The 22,324-nt window shown below is 36.9% G+C and overlaps 1 protein-coding gene and 2 long non-coding RNA genes across 12 annotated transcripts; 2 read left to right on the plus strand and 1 right to left on the minus strand.

Moving 5' to 3' along the window:
• Positions 1 to 1,832: 1,832 nt before the first annotated feature.
• LOC124897603 lies at positions 1,833 to 4,770 on the plus strand. The gene is made up of 2 exons (XR_007054367.1): positions 1,833 to 2,571; positions 4,117 to 4,770. It is a non-coding gene; the product is annotated as an uncharacterized LOC124897603 (long non-coding RNA).
• Positions 4,771 to 8,428: 3,658 nt separating this feature from the next.
• LOC107869259 (putative leucine-rich repeat receptor-like serine/threonine-protein kinase At2g24130) lies at positions 8,429 to 16,552 on the plus strand. Of its 10 annotated transcripts, none has more exons than XM_047410621.1 (4): positions 8,429 to 10,035; positions 10,382 to 14,553; positions 15,243 to 15,315; positions 16,238 to 16,552. In XM_047410621.1, exon 2 carries the CDS (start codon positions 11,312 to 11,314, stop codon positions 12,230 to 12,232), a length of 921 nt encoding a protein of 306 aa, XP_047266577.1. In that variant the 5' UTR covers positions 8,429 to 10,035; positions 10,382 to 11,311; the 3' UTR covers positions 12,233 to 14,553; positions 15,243 to 15,315; positions 16,238 to 16,552. The 10 variants fall into 10 exon arrangements, with proteins under 10 accessions (XP_047266577.1, XP_047266573.1, XP_047266570.1 ...); XM_047410617.1 differs by lacking the exon at positions 15,243 to 15,315 and adding an exon at positions 15,725 to 15,865 and having other exon boundaries at positions 16,038 to 16,552; XM_047410614.1 differs by lacking the exon at positions 15,243 to 15,315 and having other exon boundaries at positions 10,382 to 12,369; positions 12,455 to 14,553; positions 15,725 to 16,552.
• Positions 16,553 to 20,073: 3,521 nt separating this feature from the next.
• On the minus strand, positions 20,074 to 21,887 carry LOC124897604. The gene is made up of 2 exons (XR_007054368.1): positions 21,577 to 21,887; positions 20,074 to 20,384 (listed from the first exon to the last, which is right to left on the minus strand). It is a non-coding gene; the product is annotated as an uncharacterized LOC124897604 (long non-coding RNA).
• Between the last annotated feature and the right edge of the window lie 437 nt (positions 21,888 to 22,324).

The raw sequence follows: 22,324 nt of genomic DNA on the forward strand, positions 1-22,324 counted from the left end.
CTTTACTTTATGTTCAGAACCCTCCTAAAAAATGAGATTTTACTGTACGTTTAGGACCCTCCTGAAAAATGGGATTTTACTTTCTATTCAGGACCCTCCTGAAAAATGGGACTTTACTTTATGTTCAGGACCCTCCAGAAAAATTAGATTTTACTTTCTGTTTAGGACCCTCCTGAAAAATTAGACTTTACTTTCTGTTCAGGACCCTTCTGAAAAATGAGATTTTACTTTATGTTCAGAACCCTCCTGAAAAATGGGACTTTACTTTATGTTTAGGACCCTCCTGAAAAATGGAATTTTACTTTCTGTTCAGGACCCTCCTGAAAAATGGAACTGTACTTTTTGTTCAGGCCCCTCGTGAAAAATGATATTTTACTTTATGTTCAGGACCCTCCTAAAAAATGGGACTTTACTTTATGTTCAAGACCTCCTAAAAAATGGGATTTTACTTTTTGTTCAGGACCTCCTGAAAAATGGGACTTTACTTTCTGTTCAGGACCCTCCTGAAATGGGACTTTACTTTCTTTTCAGGACCTTCCTGAAAAATGGGATTTTACTTTATGTTCAGGACCTCCTGGAAAATGGGATTTTACTTTATGTTCAAGACCCTCTTCAAAAATGGAATTTTACATTCCGTTCAGGACGCTTCTAAAAAATGGAATTTTACGTTTGTTCAGAACCCTCCCGAAGAATGAGACATTACTTTTAAAAAATGAAATATCTTTATAATAATATTTGTTTAGGATAATTTTCATTTTAGTTTTGATGTGATTTCAGGAGCCCGCCTGGAGAATGGGGTAAAGAAATGAAAAGTCAAGCAACAAAGTGAAGAAGTTAAAAGTGAAGCAACATGGTGAAGAAGTTAAAAACAAATCAACAACGTGAAAAGTTGAAAGTTAATAGATTGAAAAATAGCAAGTTAGGATCCCGCCTGAAGAATAGGGTGATGAAATTGAAAGTTAAGCAATGAGGTAAAACAATTGAAAGTCAAACAACAAGTTCAAGAAATTGCAAATCAGGAGCCCGCCTGAAGAATAGGGTGATGAAGTAGCGAGTCAAGAGTCCAATAGAAGCTGTATAGATAGGATTTTAGTAATTCCATTTATTTATTTTTTTAACTTGTAATTATCATTTTTGATGTAATGACAGAGTCGCGGATTGGAACCTCGATGGAACCTCACTCGACTCTCCAACTCGGTATAGTCCATCTCCTTCCAATCCTTTGAGATACCTATCACTTGATTCCATCATAACTTGGGTAGGTAAGATGTCCGCCAAGACTCGGTTGTCCTTCTTTCTTCAGTTTCTTTATTCGAATAATGGTCGGGACAAAATTCTGTCTAGTTATCTATTTCTTTGTATGAAAACACTAGGTGTTTACATTCAAAGGGGGCATGATGTAGACACGTAATTTTATCCCATAAATAATATTTCTTATTCCAATATCACACAATTTAATCCCATTTTTGTTTTGCAATTTTGCTTCAAGAAAATAAATAACCACCTCATCTTTTATTCGTCTATTTATTTGTTTTTATTTTTGTTCTTATCCCATTTAATAAACCTAACTAATTTCGTCTTATTTTAAAAATTTCAACAATCCAGTCAATCAAAAATAAACACCTGACCCTTATCCCTCCAATTAAAAAAACAACACATCACTCCCTATCCTACCCCTACCCCCCTCACCCCTTCACGTGCCCCCCAACCCACCTTTGTCACGTTTTTTTTTTTTGGAATCAAGTCACAAAAGACCAAAAAAGAAATGAGAGAATATTATACTAAAATACTAAAAGAACCTTCCAGGAAATTTCACTATACCCAACCCCACACCCTACCCACATGGTCCCCCAAGCACGTTTTTTTTTTCTCTCTTTTTCCTGAGAAGAGATATATAGAAGGGGCTTCTTTTCCTCATGGGGAGGACACATACAGAGAGGGAAAAGAAAGAAAAAACTCTCCATGGTTCCAATTTTCCTAACGATACAAACACATACATATGCAAAAATCACACACACACACGAGAATCAAAGATATTAAGAAGTGTCAACAGCGACAGAGAGTGAGAGATAGGTCGAGAAAGCCAAAGTAGTGAGGAAAAAGGAAAAAAAATGGACTGAGATTCGAAAAAGGGCGGATCGGAACAGTGATACCGGCGATAAATCCGGTTTATTTCGTGTTTTCTGGCGAAATTTTCGCCATAATCGGTTCAAATTCATCGGGACGACTCACCCAGTCCCAAAATCCCCCCCCCCCCAAAAAAAAATCCCTGAGTTTCCTCCACCTTTAGGCATAATCTCGGCGGAAAACGCTAAAGTAGCCGGACTCCGACTCTTTTCCGTCGATTCTTCTCGCCATTCGAGTCTACCGGAGCTTTAGTCGTGGTTTTGTTTTGGTTCTTCCATTTTTTCTGGTTTTGCGTGGACGGCTGTTCTTCGGGATTCTAGTTCGACTCGAATTTTGAGATCAGTTTTTTTTTTTATCGAGTTGGTTCGTCGTTGAGTGTTCTATTCAGGATTCTAAGTACGGTCCTTCTTAAATCTTATTACCGATGATACCGGTTCTTCAAAGGTCCGTCTCTTAACTCTATTTTTATTATATGGAAGTTCATTAATATCGTGATTGTGTGATGTGGTTGTGAAAGTTTTGAGTAAAAATGTTGATTGTTGTGGTGGATGTGAATGATTGGTATGCTTAAATGTTTGAATCCTCGTTAGGGTATGTGTCCAATATTGATTTCGAATTTTTAACTTGATAGTCGAATTGGTCTTTTGGGGGTCGAGATCGAAAAGTTGATAATCGAATAAGTCAAAGGTTGTTTATTTTGATTCATTACTGAGTATTGTTGAATTGGATAGCATCATGATTAGGCCATCGAATGAATAGCTAAAAGTATGTTCGGGTAGGCAAATATTTAGGAATAAGTGTTTTGCTCATCGAATTGTTGAATGCTCGAAATGCGTGTTGAATGGTTTAGTTATATTGTGTTGGAATCATTTGTATCATTTGCCGGGGAATGCCCCGAAGTACTCTATATTGATTTATCCGGGGAATGCCCCGAGGTATCTTGTATTTAGAAGATGTTTGTGGTGAAGGTTCGAGGCGTCGGGTAAAGCACGGGAGCGTAGTTAGTATTAGTTTAGGTTAGCCTAGGTTTATATTTTTGCTTTTTTTATATTTCGGACTGTATAATTGGACTGAACATTACATTTTGGATTGTTTTGTTTTGTTTGTTGTTTGATTGTTTTGCGTGCTTTTGTGTGTTTTATACATTTCGTAATGTCAAATTAGCCGATATGCTCCACCAAGCGACCGTGGCCGAACCACGGGATTGAGGGGTGCCTAACACCTTCCCCTCGATCAGCAGAATTCCTTAACCGGAATCTCTGTTCTCAAACCAATTTTTAAAGAGTCAAACCGTTTTGAAAAGGATTTTCCAAAGGTGACTTGGCACACCAGATTATGCAAAGTGGCAACTCTGAGTTTTGATTGTTAAAAGTCTTTTTCGAAACTAATGTTCTTCTTTTGTCACTTTGATAATAAAACCCTTTTAAACTTAAAACCAATCATTTTGGAGTACGAAAAAGGGGATGTGACAAATTTGACACTACATTTACAGTTGCAAGACTTGGCGTATTTTTGACCTACAATTTTGTAAAGTCTTTGGGGCCACATAACAAGGAAAATTTTCTAAAATGATAACAACCAATACAAATTATTTTTATGTATTCTTTTATTAAAAAAAAAAAGTTCATAAAAACATACTCTTAAAATATCATGTAAAATATAAACAATGACTAAAAGTAAGTTCAGTCAAGACTCAAACAAACTCCTTTTATTACCATCCCATATAAATGTGCTAAACTATCTGTAAAAAGTAACTTCATAGTAAATGTCCCTACATTCTGTCCTAGCTTAGAGATAAAAGGATTATGAATATGACATGTTATGATCAACTATATAAAATATTCTAATCATGTAAAAATATTTCTCGAGCGTATACTATACATCACACTGCATTACTTTGTGTCATTCGATATGTCTGTGGTTCTATGAATCAAGGTGTTCTCTTCCGTTCTGATTCTCCTACACATCTTGTGGGATATATTGATGCAGATTGGGTTGGTTGTCCCGATTCGCGTTGTTCCATTACTGGTTGGTACATGTTTCTAGGCATATCCTTGATATCTTGGAAATGTAAGAAACAATCCCGTACATCTAAATCTTCTATGGAGGCTTAGTATCGGGCTACGTCGGCAGCAAGTTCGAAAATTGTTTGTCTACGACGCCTATTATCTGATCAGCTTGGTGTTGCTATTATATCTCCTACGGTGTTACATGATGATAACAGTAGTGCGATTAAAATAGCCACAAACCCTATGCAACATGAAAACACAAAGCATATAGAGGTGGAATATCATTACATTAATTTGGGAACTAGTTGTTGACCGTCTTATCACTCTTCAACACATTTCTTCTCATGATCAACTTGTCGATTTGTTTACAAAGGCTATGACACGCGTACGACATAGCTACCTTATCTCCAAATATCTACTATGTGATCACCGGTATCAATTTGAGGGGAGATGTTAGGCAATATTATAATTGTATAGACATAATATTTTCTTTCCTAGAATAGGATTTAATTATAGATTGGGTAGTTATAATAATATATATTCTTCCCTAGAATAGAACTCTAACCTACAGTTGTATAGCTATAAGTATTTCATTATGTATTATTGAACAGAAGAAAAATTGCTATTGAGAAAATCTTGGTTTCTCTGTCTCGTTTCTCTGTCACTAACTCCTTTTTAACAATAGCAAATTGGACCCGGATCAAAAGAAAAACTATCCAAAAGTTTATTCCGTCCAATAATCCACTAAGAAAAGTCTTTGGAGTTTGGATCAATTAGAAGAATAGTTTTTCCACTACAATTAAGGTTGGAAAATATAAAAGTTTTATTTGGACACTGCTATAAACCTGTATATATCTAGTTTTTAAATACATTTATAGGTACACCCATTTTGGTTTTGATTTTAACAACTTCAATTTGCCATATCTGAAATAACATATAAATGAAGTTTAGACATTTTTACCTAGAATTCAGTCTTGCACAAATCTTTGGAATTTGGACTGATTAGAGGAATAAACTTGCCACCACAATTACGGTCTGCAAGACTTGGTTGATTCCAATTATATATTTTTGATTGCTTGAATGAGAAAATTAAAGTGTCATTTGAATGAAAATTGACTTGCCGTATCGCAAAAGGATTTGGTGTAATTTGGACCTATTAGAAAAATATTTTTTGCCACCATTATTACGGTTGCAAGTTGGTCAAGTCTTTGAGGCCCACATAAGTTAAGGAGCCATTTAAATGAAGAGCCAAATTACAGCAACCAATACAAATTAATTTTGTGAACTTGTTAATAAATACCCAAAACGGCTGAGACACACTTTAACTTAAAAGGGGGTCCTATTACCCCTGAATTAATTAAAAATGTAACTTTGACACCCTTAGTTGTCACACACGTGGCACACACATGTGCCTACGTGGACCCATCAGAGTGTTGTGCCACGTAGATGATACACACATTTGATACACTTTAAAACTTTTTTTCTATCTATGATGACTTATAAAACTACTATACACATATAAAACTTCTTTTTGTTTCAAGTTTTTTTTTTCTTTAAGTCATTTTTCTTGACTATGGTTATGGCTATGGAGATGGAAAACAAAGTTTATGTAGCAATTAATTCAGATATACATGCTGGTTTTTTAGCTTTACAATGGACACTTAAAAGATGGAATTCTCATCCATTCATCATTGTTATTCTTTATGCTTCTAATAACATGTACAACAACAACAACAACAACAACAAACCCAGTGTATTCCCACTTAGTGGGGTCTGGGGGGTAAGATGTACGCAGTCCATACCTCTACCTCTGATGAAGTAGAAAGGCTGTTTCCGAAAGACCCCCGGCTCAAGTCACGAGATATCACACAAACACATAGTACAGTACAGAAGCAGATGACATAACATAGATACGGCACCCATAAGGAATATAAAACAGAGTAAAGCAGGAATGCAGGAATATAAAGCAGAGGAAAGCACACAGATTCGTAATAAACATGGAACACGGAACACGAAACACTGAATACGGAATCATAACAGGAATACACCCCCACCAATTAATTCCCTACACTAGCGACCCGAACTGGCCCTAATCCTCTGCCGTAATTCGCATCTTCCAGACCTTCCTATCTAGGGTCATGTCCTCGGTGAGCTGTAACTGTTCCATGTCCCGCCTAATCACCTCACCCCAGTACTTCTTCGGTCTACCCCTTCCCCGTCTAAAACCATCCAACGCTAGCCTCTCACACCTACGGACCGGGGCATCCATGCCCCTCCTCTTCACGTGTCCGAACCATCTCAATCGTGCTTCCCGCATCTTACACTCCACTGAAGTCACACCAACCTTCTCCCGGATAGTCTCATTCCGAACTCTATCCCCTCGGGTCAGTCCAGACATCCAGCGCAACATCTGCATTTCTGCCACCTTCATTTTTTGGATGTGGGAGTTCTTAACTGGCCAACACTCCGCTCCATACAGCAAGGCCGGACGGACTACCACCCTATAGAATTTGCCTTTAAGCTTGGGCGGCACCTTCTTATCACACAGCACCCCCGATGCGAGTTTCCACTTCATCTATCCCGCCCCAATACGGTGCGAGACATCCTCGTCAATCTCACCGTTACTCTAGATCACGGACCCGAGATACTTGAACTTATCCCTCTTCCCTACCTCCTGTGCTTCTAGCGTCACTCCTACCTCATTCTCCCGCCTCACGTTATTAAACTTACATTCCACATACTCTGTCTTGGTTCTGCTCACCCTGAACCCTTTAGACTCCAGAGTTTGCCTCCACAACTCTAATTTGTCATTCACACCCCCTCGAGTCTCATCTATCAGGACTACATCGTCTGCAAAAAGCATACACCACGGCACCTCCCCTTGGATACGCCGCGTCAACACATCCATTACTAACGCAAACAAAAAGGGACTAAGAGTAGATCCCTGATGCAATCCTGTCAGGACAGTAAAATGCTCTGAGTCTCCTCCCGCCGTCCTCACCTGGGTTTTCGCTCCCTCATACATATCCTTAATTACTCTGATATATGCCTGCGGTACTCCACTCACCTCCAAGCATCTCCAAAGCACTTCCCTGGGGACTTTGTCGTACGCCTTTTCCAGGTCGATGAACACCATGTGCAGATCCTTCTTCCTCTCCCTATACTGCTCCACCAACCTCCGTACCAGGTGGATTGCCTCCGTCGTCGAGCGGCCGGGCATAAATCCGAACTGGTTTTCCGAAATAGACACTATCCGTCTCAGCCTCACCTCGACCACTCTCTCTCATATCTTCATAGAGTGACTCAGTAACTTAATCCCCCTATAGTTATTGCAACACTGAATGTCCCCCTTATTCTTATAGAGGGGGATCATGGTACTCCACCTCCACGCCTCGGGCATCTTTGCCGTCCTGAAAATTTCATTGAACAATGCAGTCAACCACCTTACACCAGCCTCTCCAACGAACTTCCAAAACTCCACTGGTATCTCATCCGGCCCCGTCGCCCTACCCCTTCGCATCCTGCGGACTGCCTGTCTAACCTCGTCTACCTTAAAACGTCTACAATAGCTAAAATCCCAACACTCCCCTGAGTGCTCCAGTTCCCCTAACACAATAGCTCTGTCCCCCTCGTCATTCAAGAGCCTATGAAAGTACGACTGCCATCTCTTCTTTATGTGACCGTCCTCCACCAACACTCTACCGTCCTCCCCCTTAATGCACCTCACCTGATCGAGGTCACGACCCTTCCTCTCCCTAGCCTTAGCGAGTCGGAACAACTTTTTCTCCCCTCCTTTCCCCTGTAACCCTGCATACAAGCTCTCAAAGGCGGTCGTCTTAGCTGCCGTGACCGCTGACTTCGCCTCCTTCCTCGCTAGCTTGTACTCTTTCCTGTTTACCCGCTTCTCTTCTTCGTCCTTGCTTTCCACCAACTTAGCATACGCCTCTTTCTTGGTCTCCACTTTCTTCCCCACCTCTTCATTCCACCACCAATCCCCCCGATGATGTCCGGCCCGGCCCCTAGAAACACCCAACACCTCCCTTGCATTCTCCCTGATGCACGTTGCCGCCCTGTCCCACATATTATCCACGTCCCCCCTACACTCCCACACCCCCATTCCCGCCAACCTCTCCCCTATCTCCCACGCATTCACTGGCGTCAAGCCGCCCCACTTAATTCTCGGTCTACACTCCTTACTCCTCCTCTTTCTATTCTTCTTTATACCCAAATCCATAACCAAGAGCCTATGTTGGGTCGAAAGATTCTCACTCGGGATGACTTTACAGTCTTCATTTTTAATTAATTTCCATTTTTTTGGCTTTTTTTTTTGGTATAGTGGGAAAGCTACCTGTTAGTTCATTGAATGAACAAAAGTTGACGGATCTTGAAAAGTTAAGTAAAATTAACTTCTTAGAGGAATATCGCATACCATGTTTGCACAATTCAAATCTAGATAAAATAAAGCAAGACTTGGTTGACTTGCGCAAGTCTTTGGCTGATTGAAACGTGCAAGACTTGTTGAAATTAAAATTGATATGACCAATGGCGGAGACACATGTTCGTCAAAACATACATTGTGTAGGTACATAAAAATATTTTTTATGTATATATTTCTTATTGACACTTTGATTTTTTCATGAATTTTCTTTTTTATATTTTAACATACTTAATGAAAATTTTGACTCCACCACTCAATATAATAGAATGAATGAAGAAAAGTAATTCTTTTCAAAATCATGAAGACCAAAAGGGAGACCTCATTGCTATTTAAAGTCTAAAATCCACATGTTATAGAGCATACCTGCTAATATTTGCAATAATGAAGAAAGCCTTCACATTTTTTCTTTTAACACTCTTGTTGCTTATGGCTACTTCAGCCATGACCCATACCAACGTTACCACTGATCAATTAGCTCTTCTGTCCTTAAAGTATCAAATCATTTCCGACCCCTCTCACTTCTTGGAAGAAAACTGGTCTCCCGCTATTTCAGTTTGTCAATGGGTTTTAGTAACTTGTGGCTCTCGTCACCAACGAGTGAAGTCCTTGAATCTTTCCAACATGGCTCTTTTAGGCAGGATTCCCCGTGGTCTTGGAAACCTCTCATTTCTTGTTTCTCTAGACTTGGGAAGCAACAATTTCCAGGGAAATTTGCCTCAAGAAATGGTACACTTGCATAGACTTAAGGTTCTTGATTTTAGAGTCAACGACTTCAGAGGGGAGATTCTCTCTCGGTTTGGGTTCTTACACCATCTTCAAGTCCTAAATCTTAGGAATAATAGTTTCATTGGTTCCATCCCTTCTTCATTTTCTAATATGTCCACACTTGAGACTTTGAATCTGAATTTCAATTCCGTAGAGGGCCAAATACCAAAAGTAATTAGAAGCCTTAAATGAAGATAGAAAGGGCCTTTCTCGCTTGTATAAGCCTTAGAGAATTAAGCTTGTATGGAAATAATCTCATAGGCTCTATTCCTCCATCAATCTCGAATGCCTCAAGGTTGGAGACATTAGAATTATCTTATAATTCACTTCTAGGAAACATTCCGGAAAGGATCGGCAATCTTAACAACATGAACTTGTTGGGCATACAATATAATCAGCTTACAGGTTCTCTACCATTCAAAATTTTCAACATCTCAAGAATTGAAGTCATTGCATTTACTGGCAATAGCTTATCAGGAAGTCTTCCCAATGGTTTATGCAATGGTCTACCAATACTCAAAGGGCTTTATCTATCGAAAAACAAGCTTCATGGTTGTATGCCTAAAAGCTTGTCAAATTGTTCACAACTTCAAATGTTGTCTTTATCTTATAATGAGTTTGATAGACCAATACATATTGAAATTGGAAGATTGAGTAACTTGCAGTATTTGTATCTCGGACATAACCATTTTACAGGTATGTTTTTCTCTTATGAATGCTTGAATGTAATTGCTTGGGAGTTTTATTTTATTACACATTAATTGCAAGGATAATTTGAGGTATTGAATAATTGCCAGATTAATGTCTCTGTTCAGATATATTTATCTTCTATACGTATTTTTTTTTCTTTTTTCTTTTAATACATTCATATCACCAACAATATAAAAGTTAAAATTTTAGTGGATTCTTCCATGGGAGATTGATAACTTAAACAAGATGCAATTCTTATATCTTAGCGAAAATAGGTTTAATAGATTGAACCAACTATTTAATTTGAACCAACTATTTAAACTCACTAGTAATCCACTATATGTGTTTCCAGGTGAAATACCCAAAGAGATAAGCAATCTTGTTGAGTTGGAGGTATTAGTTCTTAACATTAATAGTTTTAGTGGTTCACTTGAAATGGAGACCTTCAACATACCCAGGCTGAGAGTGATTTCTCTTTCACCCAATAATCTATCAGGAAGCCTCCCACCAAACATGTGTTCTGTCATACCCAACATTGAAGAGCTTTATCTGAGTAGCTTAACCAATCTTGTTGGGACTATTCCTCATTCTATCTCCAATTGTTCAAAACTTACTCGTCTAGAGCTTTCAGGCAATAAACTTTCTGGCTTGATTCCCAACTCTCTTGGATATTTGACTCATCTACAAGTCTTAAACTTAAGAGGGAAACAATTTAACAAGTGACTCATTGTTAAGCTTCCTGACTTCCTTAACCAATTGCAGAAACTTAACATTTCTTGATATATCATTCAACCCTCTATTTGGCATGCTTCCATCCTCCATGGGAAACCTTTCAACATCTCTTAGAAAATTTATCGCCAACAGTTGTAAAATCCAAGGGTGAATTCCAAATGAAGTTGGGAACTTAAGCAGCTTATTATACCTTGATCTTTCTGCAAACAGATTGGTTGGATCGATTCCCACAACAATTGGAAACTTGAGAAACCTTCAGCGCTTCAACTTGATTAACAACAAATTTACAGGATTTATTGGAGATAATCTTTGTAAATTGCAGTATTTGGGTGCTGTTTACTTGGGTCAAAATCAACTTTCAGGATCTCTTCCTAATTGTTTAGGGAACATTACTTCTCTTAGGGAGATACATCTTGGTTCCAGTAAATTGAGTTCCTATATACCATCAAGCTTATGGAATCTTGAGGATCTAGTGGTTCATGACTTATTGTCAAACAACATGGTTGGTTCATTACCTCCAGAAATTTGAAATCTAAAGGCTATAACAAAGATGGATTTATCGATGAATCAATTCTCCAATGGAATTCCAAGAGAAATTGGAGGATTGAAAAATTTGGCACACCTTTCTTTGAGACACAACAAGTTACAAGTAGCTATACCTAACTCAATGAGTGACATGGTAGGTTTGGAATTCCTAGACCTTTCTCATAATAATATATCCGGAATCATTCCTAAGTCTTTGGAGAAACTTCAAAACCTGAAGTATTTCAATGCTTCTTTCAACAAATTGTATGGTGAAATACCCTCGGGGGGTCTTTTAAAGAACCTCTCGAGTCAGTTTTTCATCTATAATGAAGCATTGTGTGGTTCTTCAAGATTTAGTGTCCCTCCATGCCCCACTTCATCAAAGCACAAATCAAATAGGAAAAAATTACTAGTTCTTTTTCTCTTGCTGGGAATTGCAGCAGTAGTTGTTCCTAGCACCTTTATTGTTTTATGGATAAGGTACAGAAGAGGTAAAAATGCTCTTCAGCAAGATGATTCATTGTCTACCGTAGCAAAAGAAAGGATTTCATACTATGAACTTCTCCGAGCAACTGATGTGCTTAGTGAGAGTAATCTGATTGTTTCCGGAAGTTTTGTCTCAGTTTACAAAGGTGTTCTCAGAATTGGAACTTTCATTGCAGTTAAAGTGTTCAACCTGCAACTGGATGTGGCATTCAAGAGTTTTGATACGGAATGTGAAGTTTTGCCCAGCCTTCGCCATAGGAATCTTGTAAAAGTCATTACTAGTTGTTCCAATCTTGATTTCAAGGATTTAGTTCTCGAGTATATGCCTAATGGGAGCCTTGAGAAGTATTTGTATTCGGACAATTACTTCCTCGACATCAAGACTAAGCATAATGATAGATGTGGCATGTGCTTTGGAATATCTTCTCCATGGGTGCTCGCCGCCTGTGATCCACTGTGATCTGAAGCCTAGTAACGTCTTGCTGGATGAGGATATGGTTGCCCACCTCATCGACTTTGGCATTTCAAAACTGCTTGGTGAAGATCAGGGTGATTTGTACACTAAAACCTTAGCAACACTGGGTTATATTGCACCGGGTACGTCTCTTATTGTTTCTGATTTTCCTTTTTTTTTTCCAGCTAGAAAGTGTATTGCCTCGTTTAATTAATTGTTTGACTATAGAGTATGGACTGAATGGACTAGTGTCAACAAAGTGTGACGTATACAGTTACGGGATCATGTTGCTGGAAACGTTTACTAGGAGAAAGCCTAATGAGTTTGAGGGAGATCTTAGCTTGAAACAATGGGTGAGTTATTCACTCCCAAAGGAAACAATGGATGTTGTAGATGCCAACTTGGTATCAGCAATAGGTAAGGGCTTATAGAAGGAGCTACATGTTGTGGCGTCAATCCTCAAAGTAGCATTAGATTGTTGTGCTGAATCTCCGGCAAGAAGAACTAACATGAAAGATGTTGTGGCGATGCTGCAGAAGATCAAGATTCAACTTCTTGCATGTTGAACATTTTTATAATGGTTGTCTTTTAACTTTTAGCACTTGATTTGTGCATGATTCTGTTTTCAGAAATTCTAGCTGGTTGCAATAAATCTGGCTGTTACCTTTTGATTTGTATATTGCATAAGGGTGGAACTTGAAAATCTTGAAACAGCACTGAGATTGCTAGTTAGCTCAGTGCTTCTGCCCTTTGCTTAATCCCGCAAAAGCCACCCCCTTGGTGGTAGTCTTTCTACCTCACGAGGTAGTGGTAAGGTTTGCATGCACACTACCTTGCCAGACATCACTTGTGAGATTTTACGGGGTATGTGATTGTAAAGTTAGTTTAACTAATTCGTGTTTGTACCTAAGACCTCTTATTACCTGTTTCAAATTTCTACCTATGTTACTTGAGCTTTTCAAAAATGTTGCCCCACAATTGCAAAAATATATTTCTTTTGAAGTATTCAACATACACTGGACAACAATTTTGAGCAACATAGGTTCCTACTCACCCCAAAAAGAACACTTAATGGATTTGTTTCAAGCACAGCGTCCGTCCTATTTAATGCTGAAGAAGATAAAGAAAGAGAATGCATTTTTTCGTTCATCCAGAAAAAAAATGCCTCCACTTCTTTTTTTCGTTGGTGAAGCGAAATGCAACTTCTTGTGACATTGAGCTATGTTGCTTGGACTATCCAAAAAGGTTGCTATACTCGTGTCGGATCCTTCAAAAATACACTACTTTTTGAGGATCAGACAGGCACCCATCGACATTTTTGAAGAGTCGAAGCAAATCTATACTATTATATTATTAAAAGGAGAGGACAAAGCCTCTCCATTAAGCCACGTGGAAGCATTACATATTGACACCTGTCAATTTAGTTAATTAGTTAGGAAATAGTTGTTAAATTAGTTGGTTTAAAAATTTTGAATTCAAACTTTCAGTTACTTAATTTTATATTCATTTGTTGTTTTTAAAATATCAAATTCAAATTATCAGTTAATTTACAAATTTTAATTTTTTGTCTCGTATTTGGTATATTAATTGGTTATAATTGCTACCCTTTACACTATACAAGGAATTACTTAGATTAGTTATGAAATATTACTTATACTTTTTAAAATATTTTGTAATTTTAAAAACTGCCATAGCTTTCTCATAAGTAGCTTATCCCGTATTTATTTAAATGGTTATAATTGCTACCCTTTACACTATACAAGGAATTAGTTAGGTTAGATATGATATATTATTTATACTTTTTAAAATATTTTTAATTTTAAAAACTGCCATAGCTTTCTCATAAGTAGAATATCCCGTATTTATTTAAAGTTCAAATTCAAATATTGGATAACATGACAGCATCTCAGCAGATGCACATTTCCCTCAATATTGGGTTACTTTTTTTAAAAAAAAAAAAACATTTTTTACTTTCTTTTTTTAAAAAAAAAAATCACAATATATAGTCAGCAGTTTAACATACGTGTTAGTACACAACTACTCTTCCATCTTATCCATAACTTCCCCTATTATATCTCATCATCCAAAACCTGTCCTACTTCCATATAACTCCTTATATAGGGCAAAATACTTCAATTATGCAAATCTCTCTCAACATTCTCCAAATACTAACGTCTTCTTAAAAAAATTTTTAGAGTTCATCAGCAAGAGTTCACCAGCAATATCACAATTCAAAAAATGCGATGGAAAACACTTATCTTTGCATTAACCAGACGTTTGAACTTTACAAAGATCGTCTTAATCGTCGCAGTTATTCTATTATTCAGGTATTTATGTTTGAATTTTTCTCTTTGTGTGGATTATATACTATCTAAGTTAGAAATTGTTGTCTATAGGCATGCGTTGTTGTACTTTATAATATTGACTTTGATGTTATGATTCATCAATGTTGTTGGTTATATTTTGTCTGTTAAATTATTTTTCTCAGAGAATCATTTCTACATTGTGAATGGTTGGTTGTGTCATTGGATTTCAAAGTCATACTCTGTGTGTTTGATTTGTCACAAGTGAAACTGCAATCATTCGGTGAAATATGTGGAAACATTCTTTGACTCATTCTGTGTATCAGGATGGTTCAAAGCTTTGAATTTAAGTCTGATGTAAATTTATCAAGTTATGCTCTTAAATTTTGAAGGTTCTTGAGTAGTATGTTACTAATTGAGGGAGGAATCTACAGATTGATTTTAAAATAAGAAGTCTTCCAGTATAAATCAAGTATATTGCTGTAGTTTGAAGGTAGATGCTTTCTCTTAGTTTGTCGGTTGAACTTACTATGTAGTAATAGATACGAAAACTTTATTATTTTACATGTTGAAGAAGAACCAGATAAGTGTTCCTTAATGATGCCTCAAAAATCGAACTTATCATATAGTAATAGATATGAAAACTTTATTATTGTACATATTGAAGAAGACGCAGATAAGTTTTGTTTAATTATGCCACAAAAATCGACTAGGTAATAGAAAGTCGGAGGCATTACAACAGAAAATTGATCATGCTTACTTAACTTCAAAGGTTGTTGTAGGAAGGTACTGATTCTTCTCCAATACTTCCTTTTCTCTTAATACATTACAGTTTTGAAGATGGTTACAACTTACCTACTTATCCTTTTTTGTCGTAATTGAAGGAGTTCTCAAATACGCAGTATTGCATTTCTTAGGTCACCTAATTTTGAGTATCTGTATTTGTTTTCTGGCTCAAGTATTCTTAGCTGTTTATGTAATCAATGATCTACTGATAAGCCCCTCTTTGAAAGCGTTGGTATGGATCTTGCCATCAAATTGAAATAACTGCTCCTCTTTTGAGGAAAACGTTGTTCTGATTAGTCTCATTCATGTGAATAGGTTCCTGCTCTCTTGCACTATTACATATATATCAATTTTGCACAGTTGCTGATTAATAGACTTGTCTATGCTAATGCTATCATTCAATTTACAGCTTACTATGTGGTTGTTGATGAGTCAGTTGGAAGACAATTTGCAATAGTCTTTTTGGAGCGTGTTAAGATGATTTTGGGTCAAATTATAGGGATGAAAACGTTGTAACAACTCATCCAAATAACCTGAACAAGGAACTCAGGTTATTTAAAATTAAATTTACTGTAATATTATGTAAGGGCAGAAGGCAGAATTTTCTATTAAGTCATTTAATTGTAGTACTTCCTTAAGTATATTCCTAAGTTTATGAGGCATATGCAGTATTGTGCTGAACATCCTGAAGAAGTAATTGTTGCGTTCTATGACTTTTTCAGAGTGGGAAAGATGCCTGTCAGCGACACTGAAATTGGTGAATCGCATATTGCTAGCACCATCTATGCAACTTTGCCACTGTTTTTTTTCACTAACATCTTCAAGATTGAGCATTTCTCCAACCCTCCCTCTGTGTTCTTGTAGGTGTTCAATCAAATTTCAAGCTCATTTTAAAAGAATCACATCTTTTATGTCTTTATAGTGTTGAGGAGGTCAAGAATGACTGAAAAAAGTTGAGTTTTGGGGTTGGAACTCAGAAAACGGTGGAGCTGCAGCAACAAGATTGCAATAGCTGAGAAGAACATGAAGCATAGGAACTCTAAACAACTGGTTGGGTTAGAGTTAAAGATCTTCTTGATCGAATGATGAAGAAAGCATAGGCCAAATAATTTTGATTGATAAGACTAAATCTATAATTAAAATCATGAAGCACTACTATTATGTCGGAACATTTTTAAAACTTTAAAATACAACCATTTCCATATTTTTAATTTATTTATGATACATTTTTTTTGCATCTATTTGTTCTTCTATGGTTGGTTTTCATAATTTTTGGAGATTCGATAATGTTATTATGTATGAAATAGTAAGCCGTGTTTACTTGGGTTACCACTTAAGTTACATCTTACATCTATATAGTTTATATAATTTGCATATTTGTTTACAATTTTTTTTGTTTCATTTTAATTTCCTTATTAGTTATTGTGTGTTACTTTTCTCATAGTTGTTTTTAGTATAATAGTCATTGCTACTATGACTTTTGTTTTGATTAAACTTCAATCATCAATAAATGAGTTTTCTTTATTCGACGTGCAACAGTTTTAGATCAAATTATATAAGAAAGATAATTTTTTGAAAACACAATACCTATGGCATTTGAATGTAGATTAATTTTAGGAGGTTCAAATTCTGAGATTTCAATAAATTGTATGGGGTATAAATCAGCCACAATTAATAATGCCATATGAAATAAAACAGTTATTTTGATAATGATTGTACATGATAAAAGTGTTGGTGGATTTCTTTCTTTGAAGGTATCCGCGCATCGCGCGGGTACGTATATTAGTAACACATGAAAATATAAAACAAGTAAACTTTTAAGCTAAATCTAGTTAAAAGACGATCTCTCTCTCAAACAATATTAAAACTCATGAAAAAGTCACTTAAGGAAGAAAATGAAAATAGAGACACACTGTTTCAAGCCCAAAAACAATTTAGAAGTTCATTCTATATGGCTGAGGTGTATCTACAACAAAGAAGTAAAGTAAATTGGACAAGACTAGGAGAATATAGCACTAACTATTTCTTCTTTGTTATTAAGGACAAAGGATTGCATCATGCCACAACACAACTGAAGAATGAAATTAAAGGGGGAAGTGGAAGTCTGATCCTGAGGAATTTTTTATGAACTATTATCAAGATATATAGGGGAGGACAGAATCAAAGATTTTTGGTCCATTGCTTAGAATTGAACAACAAATTGAGTTGTTGCATCCTTATGATGCAATTTTTCAGATTGACAGCAATAACAGCCCAGGCCCCGATGGTTTTGGAAGTGGCTTCTTCAAAGCATCATGGGGATATAGTGGGTAAAGATGTCACAAATGCAGTGATGGACTTCTTTCATAACAACAATCTAAAGAATAGATCTTGGGCCTAAAGGATTGCATCATGCCACAACACAACTGAAGAATGAAATTAAAGGGGGGAGTGGAAGTCTGATCCTGAGGAATTTTTTGTGAACTATTATCAAGATATATTGGGGAGGACAGAATAAAAGATTTTTGGTCCATTGCTTAGAAATGAACAACAAATTGAGTTTTTGCATCCTTATGATGCAATTTTTCAGATTGACAGCAATAACAGCCCAAGGCCCGATGGTTTTGGAAGTGGCTTCTTCAAAGCATCATGGGGATATAGTGGGTAAAGATGTCACAAATGCAGTGATGGATTTCTTTCATAACAACAATGTAAAGAATGGATCTTGGGCCTAACCCAACCTCAAAAGCTAGCTCATGAGGGGAGGATTGCCCAAGTCACCAATTACCCATCCCTTTTCCGATGTGGGATACTTAATACTACCGCGCACGCCCAAGCCTCTTTAAATGGAGCATGGACAATATAATACAGTGGCAAAGATTTGGGATGAGTCTGGCTTTGATACCATGTAAAGAATTGGTCTTGGGCCTAACTCAACCTCAAAAGGAGAGGATTGCCCAAGTCCATTTAAGGAGACCAATTACTCATCCCTTTTCCGATGTGGGATACTTAACAACCAAGCTGTTGACTCACGTGTATTGCTTTCCTACCTAAGGTAAATGCTCATATATTTACTAGCCAATGCAGGCCTATATCGTGTTGTAATGTTTTATATAAATGCATATCTAAGATGCTATGTATTAGGCTTAAAGGACTATAAAGGATATAGTAGCAGGAAATCAAGCTGAAATTGTTCAAGGAAGGTTCATGATGCACAATATCCTGATTCGCCATGATATACCGGAACACTATAAGAGGAAAACTTCTCCCAGGTGTTTAATGAAGATTGATATGTGAAAAGCGCATGAAACGGTCAGTTGAGAATTGGTTATGGATTTCCTTCCAGAGTTATGGAAGCACTGAATCAATTCAGTAAACTCACTGGTCTAAGTGCAAACATGGAGAAGTCTAGTATTGTCATGGCCAGAGTAGACGATCCCCCAAAGGAATCGTTGCTTGCAAAGACTGGTTTTAATGCTGGTACATTTCTTATCAAAGAAGTGGAATAAAAATGATTGTCATCAACTTGTCCTCATGATCATGCACAGGATCAATACAGCTGAACAGCCTATGCATATCAGCTATCTTATGTTGGAAAGCTTCAAATTATTACCGATGATCTGTTTTCCATACACAGCTTCCAGGGAGCCATCTTCATCCTTCCACAAAGGGATTCATCATCAGTAGCAAAATTTCAAACCTTTCGACCATGTACTAATTGCTTCATGAGTGTCAATATGGCCCCATGCACAGTGTAAGAAATAAAAGAAACAGACGACAGTTAAGGCAAGTTCACAATTGGATCAACAAACAGAAAGGCATTTACTGTATTGAAATTGGAACAGAAAGGATAGAAGAAAGAAACGGGAAAATAAGGGTCCCCGGACTTCTTTATGTAAGTTTCATGCAAACCATACTGCATTGGTGGACATAGCTACCTGTTACCTATTACCTGTTGTTGGTGGGAAGTGGCAGGTTCCCATTGAATTAGTCAAGGTGTGCGAAAGTTGAACACATGAGAATTATCGGTCAAAATGGGCTGTGTTAATGAACATGTCATAACCTATCAACCTAAATATTCTTTGGATGAATAGAGTCAAAATGGGTTGCATTTGTGTATTAACCCAATTACCCGCCCAAATTAAAATCATTTTGTAGTTGAACCTGACCCGTTAAAGTCTAGACGAGTTGGACGGGCCACACATTTATGAGCCCTCTGTCGAAGTTACAGTCAGATCAATATTGGTGAGTCATCGAATGTAGTGGCTATGGCGGCGGTTTTGGTGGAGGAAAATGCAGTGGTTATGGTTGAATTGCCACAACAGCCACCACATTCAAGGACTCAACAGTACCAACGTTACTGGGAGTCCAATTCATTTTGTCCATCAGATTCAGAAAATCCGTCTTGACTTTCACACCGCGAAAATCAATAGCCATCAAATCAGACGCTTGCGCTGCCTCCTCCGCTGTGTCAAACATACCTAACAAACTATTGCATATTTTCCTCGGATCTCTAGTCTCTGCCGTATATTTCCCCGACGGCCTCTTCCATACTCCTCGGTAATGCACCTCCTCCACAAACCCTTCACTTTCTCCTCCACCTTCCGTTCACTTTCACCGCCCTAGCCGCCGCCTTCTGTCACGACCCAATTTCTCAAGTGATGATGATGCCTACTTTAACTCACCAATAGGCAAGCCAAGCCATAGAACGGAATGATAAGTAACGGGCTAACAGGCAGAAACCAAATAAAAGATCACGTATAATAATAACAACAATAATAATAAGTGAAAACTAAGAAGGGATCATATATATTATAATCAAAACGAGAGGAGGAAAAAAAAAGACCAACTATATAAATGAATTCCTCCCCAAACCTGATAAGGTCAGTACTAGAGCCACTACTAAACAGGTACCCATAGTACTAGACAAAAATCTAAGATATACACAACATATACAGGCAGTCTCGAGTGCAAAAGACTAACTGGAGTAGATAGAGGAGGATCATCCTCGGACAACAGTAAGCTCACCCTGCTCCGAACCAGTACTGAAAGGTAGGAACTACATCAAGATCGACTGCTAGTACCTGGATCTGCATCAGGAAAAAGATGTAGAAGTCTAGTATGAGTACCAAAGAAACGGATACTCAGTAGGCATCATCGGTCGACTGAGCTCAATACAAAAAAGGTATAACTACAATGCGAGGATATAATCCAAGTCAACAGTAAAAAGAGACAGAAAGGGTAAACATCTGCCAAGCTACACCAATAAGATAAAGGACTAAATATAAGCGATACAGAAAATAAATAATGCTATAATGAACACCAATGAGATAAAGGAATAAATGTAAGCGATACAAAAAATAAATAATGCAGTAATGACAGACAAATAAAACATAACCTAACTGTGCCCCCATAAGTCCGCCAGGCACAATGAAGAAGAAAATTAACCCAACCGTACCCCCATAAGCCGGTGGAACACATAAGTAATGAAAGTAAACATAAATAATCTATAACTGCGTTAATCCCAATAAATCATAATAGTCATCCAGATGTGCACCGAACTCAAACCACCACCAATGGAAAGTAACGAGAGGCCATACACCGGACTCGAACTGGTAGTGATGGATAATACCTAGAGGACACATGTCGGATTCGAACCGGACATAGTGGATAATAACAATAGGCCACATATATAGAACTCATAATCAGATGCTGGACTCGGACCGGAACTCAGAGGAACCATAACTATAATCAGATGTTGGACTCAAATCAAAACTCACAGTAACTATAATAATCAAATGCCGGACTCGAATCGAAACTCATAGTAACAATAATAATCAAATACAAGACTCGAACCGGAACTCATAGTAATAATAATAATCAAATGTGGGACTCGAACCGGAACTCATAGTAACCATACCCAATGGTAATATTAAAATCCATACTGTATGGTACAAAAGTTCACAATCAATGAAAGAAATAAAATATATACTAAACCTGAACAACAGCTAAAATACGTCTAATTATCGTACGCATGTCTTAATTTTAAAGGGGCAATTTCAAGGTTTTGCAATTTAATTTCAAGTCCTAAAATGATAGATGCTATAATAAATCGAAAGACAAAATACCAAAGTTTGCTACAACGGGGTCCTAATCTGGATAAATAAGACAGGTTATATTTATTAAAAAATATGCATCTACAAACACTTATCGAAAGATAGAATAATAGTTCACAATTTCGGTATATAAGTTCAATTAAAAGGTAGGGTAAGCCTACCCTACCTGGACGCCAACGCGAAAAGCCTTTTCGCAAAGCCTCAAAATAACGCTAGTAGAACCCGAGCTTTGAATAATTGATTCGGATAATCAATCTTTAATTTGAAGCTCAAATGATGCCAAAATATTTTATCCCATAACCTGTTACTACCGAATATGTATATATGTGTGCGGTATATGTTTACATATAAGAATACTAGTACATAGATTGCCCTTTTTGTTAAAAAAAAAAAAAAAGATTTTCTCTATTTTTGCAAGGCACTACCAAGTATATATAAATTATACTTATATATAGGTAAGGATACCAAGTTTTGGTAGTCCTCGCAAAAAATTTTATCCATTCAAGTGGCTTCATGTGGCTCTTTCTTTGGTCTTTTTTTTTTTTAAATCATTTTTTATTTTGGCTTCTTCTTATTTTTTTTTATCTCAATTCTTTTTTTAAGAAAATATTTTTACATGAATATTTATGATTGGTGTATTTTGAGTCTTTGACATTACGCTTCTTCCATTTCAATTGAAGTTTTAAAATTTTGTGGTTTTAAATTAAAGAAATATCCTCCTTCTATCTCATATTAGTTGTCCACCTTCTTCACATGCCCTTCCATAAATAAGAAGAGTAGTTTTATGATTTTTTCTTAAAAAAAAATTATAAACTTGCATACACTTCAAAAAGAATTTCAATTGTAAGGGTAAAATAGAAAAAATTAATTAATTCTCTTTTGTTTTACAAATTGACAAATAATTTGGGCTATAT

The sequence above is a fragment of the Capsicum annuum genome, chromosome 4, assembly GCF_002878395.1.
Source record: "Capsicum annuum cultivar UCD-10X-F1 chromosome 4, UCD10Xv1.1, whole genome shotgun sequence".
NCBI classification, from domain to species: domain Eukaryota; kingdom Viridiplantae; phylum Streptophyta; class Magnoliopsida; order Solanales; family Solanaceae; genus Capsicum; species Capsicum annuum.

Excerpts from the sequence above, each read along its gene's own strand:
- LOC107869259 (XM_047410615.1), top strand. The coding sequence starts at position 11,312 with ATGGATTTATCGATGAATCAATTCTCCAATGGAATTCCAAGAGAAATT.